This window comes from Urtica dioica, chromosome 4 (assembly GCF_054948205.1).
Source record: "Urtica dioica subsp. dioica isolate 48M chromosome 4, U.dioica_male_clone48M_v1_H2, whole genome shotgun sequence".
NCBI classification, from domain to species: domain Eukaryota; kingdom Viridiplantae; phylum Streptophyta; class Magnoliopsida; order Rosales; family Urticaceae; genus Urtica; species Urtica dioica.
Window position 1 is genome coordinate 23,297,751 of NC_142759.1, and position 8,831 is coordinate 23,306,581.

Sequence of the window (8,831 nt, forward strand, 5' to 3'; positions counted from 1 at the left end):
GTCTGTGGCTGTATCTTTTTCTTCAAGGTTTTAGCTGTATCTTTTGATGGGAAATTAAGATGTTTGAATTTTAGTTTTTTTATTTTTTTGGTGGTTCTTGAATTTGGGTCTACAATTTAGATAAAACTTCTAAAGTATCAATTAAATTTGTTATGTTAATTTTATTTTTTCCTTGCTAATAATTATCATCGGTGCTCTAAAGATTGGCCTTAACCACAAAGTCAGGTTTCTATTCTCTTTTGCTCTCTATAACACACTCGCTTTATATCTTTCCTTTATTTTCAGTGTAAGTCGGATTGGGCGTTTTCTCTTCTCAGAGGTATGCAAATTGATGTCCCAAGTACACTCTTCATTAATTGATATTCCAGGTTTTCTCCTTGGAGTATTCGGCTCTAGGCATGCTTTCAGTCTACATGAATTTTTAGGGGTTTTCTTCTTTAAAGTTGTTACGGGATAATTTAGTCAAGCACCGAGTAGATTAGTCGGAGTCCCGAGCAGTAGGTAAAATCCAGCACCGAGCTCAGGTAAAATAGACCCAAGAGCTAACCATTGAAAAGGAACGATCCGTTCATAAGATAAGAACGAAGCCTACCGATCAGAACTTCGGAGACAAGAGAAGATCGTAGGTCAAAGACTAGTCAAACCAAAAGAAAACATGTTTCAACTTCAAAAAACGCGCACTTCAACGTAATAACCGTCCACCTCTGCAAAAGGAAGATGGCAGTTACCAAAAAACTACCGAGAACGTGGGATTGATCACCCCACGTTCACAAGAATAACCGTCTAAACTTACGACCACATGGTGAAGAGAGTGACCCCAAATGGGTATAAATAGGAGATTCAAAGACAAAGAGAGACACAGAAATCTTTACGTCTTTTTGCTTTCTTCTACTTAAAACCCTTTTTAAACATTGCTCTCTTGTATTAGATTCGTCGATATAAAGAGAAAGTCTAGCCTAAATCATATCGGTACTCGGAGTCTTCGTACTCGGAGCCTGTGTATTTTCGTATGATATTGTTGTACTAATTTTACAAGTCAACAAAAGTAGTTGTTCAACATATTAAAATTCTAGCTTTAACGTTTAGTACAATCGAGACACGTTTGAATCAAATACTCACTCTATGCATTCCAGTTCAAAGTTAGCCCATTTAGGTTACTTAATTTATTTATTATCAAATTTGAAAGCATAACTTTGATCAATGAGTTAACGCTGGCTAAGAAAATATTTTGTTTGCCTTAAGTTTTGACATTAGTACTTTGGTGACTGCCATAATTGAAATTATTCGCTTTATCATATTTTGGTTTTCGTTTTGGTTTTGCTTAGTTTGAGTTTCAATATAACTTTTCAAATTTCTGAAGCTAAGATTTGAATTTTCTTTTCTTTTTTTGTGCTTAAAAATTTGGATCCATGATGTTCTTATTCGAAGGGAATTTTGTGTGTCTTCGATGTTTATCCAAAAAATTATGTTGGCTCGAGAAAAACCCCATCCGGTTTTCTTGACTGTGCTTTTGGCAAGTTTTATTGAGACATGCCCAACAAGAATATAGTGATGCCCCTAGATAATATATATATATATATATATATATATATATATAAAAAAAAACTTTATGTACATCATCTATCTGTGAGGTCATAAGCTTAAATCTACATAGTTTAAGTAATTTTGAACTCACGTCTTTGTTTAGCATTGTACTTTTCTTGCTAAATTAAATCAGCTAAGTTTTGACTTTTTGTCATTATAATCCATTTTCATTTACGTCTTTCTATTTCAATCATATCTATCTCTTCTTTTTCTTTAACGAAGAGCCTGGTGCGAAATGTAGCGGTCGATGCCTTTGTGAAGTTTTATATTTTAGAATATTTGGTATTATTGCTAGATTTATGGGAAACTAAACTCAGCCCTTCCATCAGAGGCCATTTCAGCCAACTCCCGCAGCGGGTACTACACCGTCCTCCCGGCGGAGGCTTACCCGGCGAGCCACTCGCAAAGGATGGTCTCGTAAATATTTATTATTATTCATGTCCACCTTGAATTAATAAAGTGGCTTCTAGACAATGGTCATAACTGAGTAGTGGTAGTTCATATGTATCTATGCTAATCATTTCTTCTTTGTGGTATTTCTATAATCCTATTCTCTATGTATCTATGCTACTACTTCACACACTGAAGTTTCATCTATTGTTACTTGATTGTTTTTCCTATATTTCTACATACTAAGATTTTATGCAAGTATTTGTAGTTCTAGAATAAAAGAATTTGTATAAGTTCGGAGTTCATGGATGTAGAACTTGCAAAAGAACTGGTAGTTTTCATGTCTCTCTTCATTTTTTTGGGTATATAGAGCACTATCCTAGAAGAATGGTTCACTTTCGCTTGAGCTGAATGAATTATTTATTTATAACAGTTTTCCTTAAAGGTATTCATTGTGGAGTATATTTTGGTCATCCGAAGAACACCCAACACTTGAAAGGGTGAAAGAACTGCTTTGGTAGTTTGTTCAAAGCAGAGTAATAAAAAAAAATGCTATTTTGACAATTGTTATTGCTCGCCAAGCGTTTTTCACATCACTTAAACGGTTCCGCTCTCAGCCATTGAATCAAATAAGGGAATTTGTTTTAGTGATTTAAATTTCTAAGATTTCAGAATGAACCGAGGCTATATGATGAAAGTATGCTTAATGTTCTTAGATCACGTGCAATAAACAATTATGTGAAGATTGATCGTAGCGTTTTAAGGAGTGGTCGTTATGTCTGTCTTCTATGGCTACGGTGCCTTTTGACAACGGAAAATGTGTTCCCAAAAATAGTTGTCGACCAAAATTTGTTTTTCGATGTTATCTTCAATGAGAAAAATATCACTTGAAACCAAGGATTTAAATCCCGGGTGGACCGGTTGGGAACCGGTCCGGTTCCCCCTTTTTGGAGCTACCCGGCACCGGAACCACCAAAACCGGAGTTTTCCGGTGGTTCCGGGGGAACCGGACCGGGATCCGAGTAGGAACCCGGTTCCCACTTCCCGGTCCGGTCCAGCTAAAAAAAAAAAACAAAACCGGGTATAAATACCCGGTTAACCTAAAAAAAACATTTGGACGGTAAGCTCGAGACTAAATCCCGGCGCGACCCAGACCAAAAGTTCCAGCTTCCCGACCGGATCCCGCCGTCTCGCCCATTTCCCGACGCGCCGAAGGCCGAAGCTGCCCAGATCCCCCCGGTAAACGATTTCCCGGTAAGCTTCCCGGGCATTTTTTTTTTTTATGATTATGAGTTTAAATCTTGAAATTTCTTGATATTTTTTTAAGATTAAGTATAAATTGATAGTTGTGAGCATTGATGTAGTGTTGATTCAATTTTGTGTTGATGTTATTAATTTTTTTGGATTTAATCCGAATTATTTGGTAATTTTGTGATTAGTTAGTGATGATTAAGGTTATGATGAACTTGTTTTTGATTTATGAAGAAATTTTGTGACTTGTTTGTAATTTTAGAGTTTTTGTTCATGATTCTAATTTTTTTTTATTTAATCCGAATTATTTGGTAATTTTTTGATTAGTTAGTGATAATTAAGGTTATGATGAACTTGTTTATTGATTTATGAAGAAATTTTGTGACTTGTTTGTAATTTCAGAGTTTTTGTTAATGATTCTAATTTTTTTTTAATCCGAATTATTAGGTAATTTTTTGATTAGTTAGTGATAATTAAGGTTATGATGAACTTGTTTATTGATTTATGAAGAAATTTTGTGACTTGTTTGTAATTTTAGACTTTTTGTTCATGATTCTAATTTTTTTTATTTAATCCGAATTATTTGGTAATTTTTTTATTAGTTAGTGATAATTAAGGTTATGATGAACTTGTTTATTGATTTATGAAGAAATTTTGTGACTTGTTTGTAATTTTAGAGTTTTTGTTCATGATTCTAATTTTTTTTTATTTAATCCGAATTATTTGGTAATTTTTTTATTAGTTAGTGATAATTAAGGTTATGTTGAACTTGTTTATTGATTTATGGTATATTGCTATGAATTGTTTTTAATTTTAGAGTTTGTGTTAATGTTTATAATTAATCCGAATTATGTTGTAAATGTTATTTGTTAATTTGTAGATTACAAGTTGCAAGAATGTCGGCCCCCGACCCAGCTAGGAAGTATTGCACACCCATTCCTGGAAAAAGTAGCGGCCACCAGTGCATATTTTGCGAGCACATTATGGGAGGTGGCGGCATCACGAGAGTGAAAAACCACCTAGCCCATGTAGACCCAACGAGGAGTGTCAAATTCTGTGAGAAAGTCTCTCCTGAAGTGAAAACAGAGATGCAAGCTTTACTTCAAGGCAATGTTGTAAAAAAGAAGAACAAACAGTCGTTGGATTCTACGCTTCGCAAGACATTGACTAAAAATATTGACGTGGAAGAATCAGAAGAAGAAGACTACGAAGCGCAATTACGAGCAGTTATGAAGAGGTCAAGACAAGATGCGGCTAAGACGGAATGGGAGGCTCGGATGATGTCGGGGCCCGGCAGTGGTTCTACGGAAAAATCTCCACCAGCTGCTCCGTCATAATATAAGTCAGCGAGTGCGAAGCAAACAAAAATTGATGAGATAGTTGATCCGAAGAAGAGAACGTGGCTCGGAAGACACATAACAAAATTCTTTGTTCACCAACATGTGCCGGCGAGTAAGGCCGCCTCGCATGAGTTCAAAAACATGATAGCGTCCGCTCAAGATCTAGGTAATCCTCAATTCGTGATAAGTAATTGTATTTTCATATTGTCGAATCGCATGTGTTCTTGAAACGTTAACATGATGTATATTGGCATATTGCAGGTCCAGGCGTTCCTATATCAACTCCGTATGAAATTCATAACAAGTACCTCGATATGGAGGTTGCAGACGCGGAGAACTACCTTGAAGAACAAAAGAAGCGGTGGGTAAAATACGGCTGCACCATACTCACTGATGGTTGGACGGGGAAGACTAGACTGAGCATCATAAACATTATGGTTTATTGTGCTGGTGCAATGGTGTTCTTAAAGTCCGTTGATGCATCAAAACATACGAAAATAGGGGAGTACATCTACGGAATATTGAGGTCAGTGCTCAAAGAAATCGGAAAACACAATGTCGTCCAAGTTGTGACCGACAACGGTTCGAACTACAGGAGTGCCGGGTTGAAATTACAACGCAAGTACAATGTGTACTGGACACCTTGCGCCGCACATTGTCTAGATCTGATGTTTGAAGATATTTGCAAGAGAGATAGTGTTAAGCATACTATCAAAGCTGCGAGCGATGCGACTAAGTTCATCTACAACCACAGCACTGTGTTGTCCAAGTTACGTGAGACATCCCCAGGTGAAATCATCCGTCCCGGCTCAACAAGATTTGCCACGAACTATCTAGCTCTCAGAAGTCTCCGAGAGAAAAGAGCTGCGTTGAGGACGATGTTCAGTAGTCAATGGTGGGATGATTCCAAATTGAGTGCAACTCCTACAGGTAGATCCGTATCTGAGACTTGTTTAAATCCCAGATTCTGGCATTCGGTGGACGAAGTGTGTGCCATATTCGAGCCGATGTACACCACTCTTCGATTAGTGGACACTGAGGTGCATCCCACGATGGGATTACTATACTACGTCTTCCAGGAGATGAAAAAGAAGTTGGAAGCGATGAGTGGGAAGAAATGGGTTGTCGACATCATGAACCACAGATGGAGTACTCAAATGGAACATCCACTACACATTGCAGCTTTCTTCCTAAATCCAAAGTTGCTGTTTAACCCGGATATAACCATGAACAATACTCACATGGCCGCTGTCACAAAGGTTTTCGACTTCTAGCATCCGGATCTTGATGGGTCAATTCTTGGGAGAGAGGTATAAAACTATAAATTGTTACAAGCTATATCACATTATGAATATATGAGTCTTATTTGATTTTCTAATTACAGTTAATCGCATTTCGAGACGCTCGAGGGGACTTCTCACAAAGAAGTGTTGTTTCGGCACGAGGCACCCTTTGTGCAAGTAAGCTTGTGAGATGAATTGTATGCATTAACTATGTCATGGAATGGTAAGAAATTACATGATATGATTTATGTCACATGATTGCAGCTGAGTGGTGGGAGCTTTACGGAAATTGGACCCCGACTTTACAGACGTTGGCCATTCGAATTTTGTCACAAACTTCATCCGCCTCCGCTTGTGAGAGGAATTGGAGTACATTTGCTCTCGTCCACACAAAACAAAGGAACCGTCTAGTGTACAGCAGACTCGAGAAGCTTGTTTTCTGCTCATACAACATGAAGTTGCAGCTCCGTGAAGCAACTCGGATTCACGACAACAACCTCAACTCGATGGATCCTTTGGATATCATCGAACGAGCTTTCGAACGCTCGGAGAATGACAATGAGGGAGACGACGAAATGCTCCGCTGGATTGACGAAGTTCATATGGACGACGTCAACCAGAACCCGGATCCGGCAGTAGCTGAAGCGGCTCGAGAGCATGGAGTTGATCCGGAGCGAGTGCTGAACGAGGACGTCCAACCTCAACGCGGATCCGGAGACAGTTCGGATTCAGATGGCGGAGGTTCAAGCCGTAGATCAAGCGGAGCAGGTGGAGGTGCAAGTGACGGTGGATCAGGGGGAGGTGATGGAGGTTCCTATCGGTCTGGGGGTTCCTTTACTGCTGGAGGCACCTCATTAATTTGGTGATGTCGGCGGTGCTCAACTTGGATACGCACCATCGCAAGAAGATTTTGATCGTCTTCATCACCCTGCCTTTTTTTATTCGGGATACGGGCGCGGAGGTCAGGGCGGAGGTATGAATGATGCCATGTCATTTACGTCTAGCAATGACGTAGATGACTTGTCCTACAACTTCGGATCGGTATCAATTGGTCCTCAAGGCACAGAGTCATCTTATGATGACAGATCTTCCAGTTACAACCAGGACGCCTATGCATCAACACACGCTCCCGAAACGGTGCGACCATATCCAGGTTAATCCATCTACTCCGTGTCTGTTGGTTCATCTCAGTATGAGTACGACTATCACTTGGACAGGTACTTTCGTGCATGTGCTCATTATATGACTTGGTATGATTACTGTATGACCGGTGCATACGGTCGCTTTGAGTAGTCATTTATATTACTCCTTTGTTGAATTTGTTGAACTATAGTATCTGGTGGATTGTGTTGAACTTTATCATTTTGGTTTGTACTATTGAACTTACTTTTTGTTGTGTTTGTAATTTGATACTGTGTTGAAACAGTCTACACTATTTTTAATTTTATGAATTTTATCCTACGTACTTTGTATGTTTTTTTGTATATTTTTTTTTTCTGAATTCCCATCGGTAAATACGGTATTTGACGGTATTCCTCTACGGTAACAGTAAGTTCAACGGTACCGGTTTCCTTTTTTTTCCCGCTTCCCACGGTATTCCTTTACGGTACGGGGGGTTACGAGTAAATTCGAAAGCTCGGAACGGTAACGGTAACGGTATTTCGATCTTTGCTTGTTGAAACCAATATCATTGCATGTATTTGAATATCATTTCACTAAATATGTTTTCTGAGTGTTTCATATTAATATGTGTTAATAAATTTTAACTAACATTATGTGTAAAATCTTTATTATTCACATAATATGACGTGAATAAAAATATGACAATAAATCTTTATTATTCACGTGCGAAAGCAAATACAACGCATCATAATTTAATATTAAAAATTAGGGCGGCGCAAAAAAACCATAAACCGGACCGGACCGTTGGTTTTTAAACCGTTGGTCCGGTTTTAAATGATTTAAAATTTCACCGGTCCGGTCCGGTTTGAACTTTTAAACGGTCCGGTCCGGTCTAAAAATTTTAAACCGCGGTTTAGAACGGACCGGACCGGTTAGTATTTAAATAAAAAATTAATTAAAAAAATATGTCTAAAACGGTCCGGTCTAAGATGGTCTGGTCTAAAATAGTCCAAATTGGTTTAAAACAAAACCGCACCGGTTATTATTTAAGAAAAATATAGATAAAAATAGGTTAAAATAAAACTGTCCGATTTAAAACGGTCTAATGGTCCAAAACGGTATGTTGTAAAACGGTCTAAAACGGTTTAAACCGGACTGGACCGTTTTAACCGATTGGGACTGATCCGGTCTGGTTTTTTTCTTATTTGGTCCGGTCTGGTTTAATTTTTTTAAACCGTTTAAGCCGGTTCGGTTTGATTTTTTGACCGGTTTTAGACCGGACCGGACCGTGCACATCCCTATTAAAAATACTCTATATCAAAATGTACTAAGAAGTCATAACACTATTTTAAGATAAATTTATCAATTAATATCTATAACCACCACGTGTGAAGCACGTTCTACATCCTAGTTGTTACAGGTCGTTTTCGGGACACCGGAAATTCAAAAACGATTCAAGGCCGGCAGGGTTTTACCGGCCGGAAGCCCAACGGGCCCCGGGCCACCAGGCCCGAGCGCCCTGACGCACCCACGACCCGGCACGGCCGGCGCGCGCACCTGCGCCCCCGGCCTTGAGGCCCCCGGCTCAACGGGCCTCAGCGCGCCCTAGCGCGCCTAGCTCGCGCGCACCCTGCGCCCCGGCCTCTCGGCCCGCGCACGCTCCCGCGCCTCGGCCTCCCGGCCCGCGCGCGCTCCCGCGCCCCTGCTGACTCTGCCGGCTGTCCTTACCACCTCGGCCGAGCAGCTTTGCCACCTCGGCCACCTCGGCCGAGCAGCTTTGCCACCTCGGCCGAGCAGCTTTGCCACCGCGGCCACCTCGGCCGAGCAGCTTGGCCACCTCGACCGAGCAGCTTTGCCACCC

At 40.0% G+C, this 8,831-nt stretch overlaps 1 protein-coding gene across 1 annotated transcript; it reads left to right on the forward strand.

Moving 5' to 3' along the window:
• The first annotated feature begins 4,706 nt into the window (after positions 1-4,706).
• LOC149401286 (uncharacterized) lies at positions 4,707-6,714 on the forward strand. Its single transcript, XM_089610653.1, has 4 exons — positions 4,707-4,731; positions 4,827-5,824; positions 5,950-6,025; positions 6,113-6,714. Exons 1-4 carry the CDS (start codon positions 4,707-4,709, stop codon positions 6,712-6,714), a joined length of 1,701 nt encoding a protein of 566 aa, XP_089466779.1.
• The last annotated feature ends 2,117 nt before the right edge of the window (positions 6,715-8,831 follow it).

Excerpts from the sequence above, each read along its gene's own strand:
- LOC149401286 (XM_089610653.1), top strand. The coding sequence starts at position 4,707 with ATGATAGCGTCCGCTCAAGATCTAG. Across the intron at positions 4,732-4,826 it reads AGCGTCCGCTCAAGATCTAG|GTCCAGGCGTTCCTATATCA; the intron begins GTAATCCTCAAT and ends GGCATATTGCAG. Across the intron at positions 6,026-6,112 it reads ACGAGGCACCCTTTGTGCAA|CTGAGTGGTGGGAGCTTTAC; the intron begins GTAAGCTTGTGA and ends ACATGATTGCAG.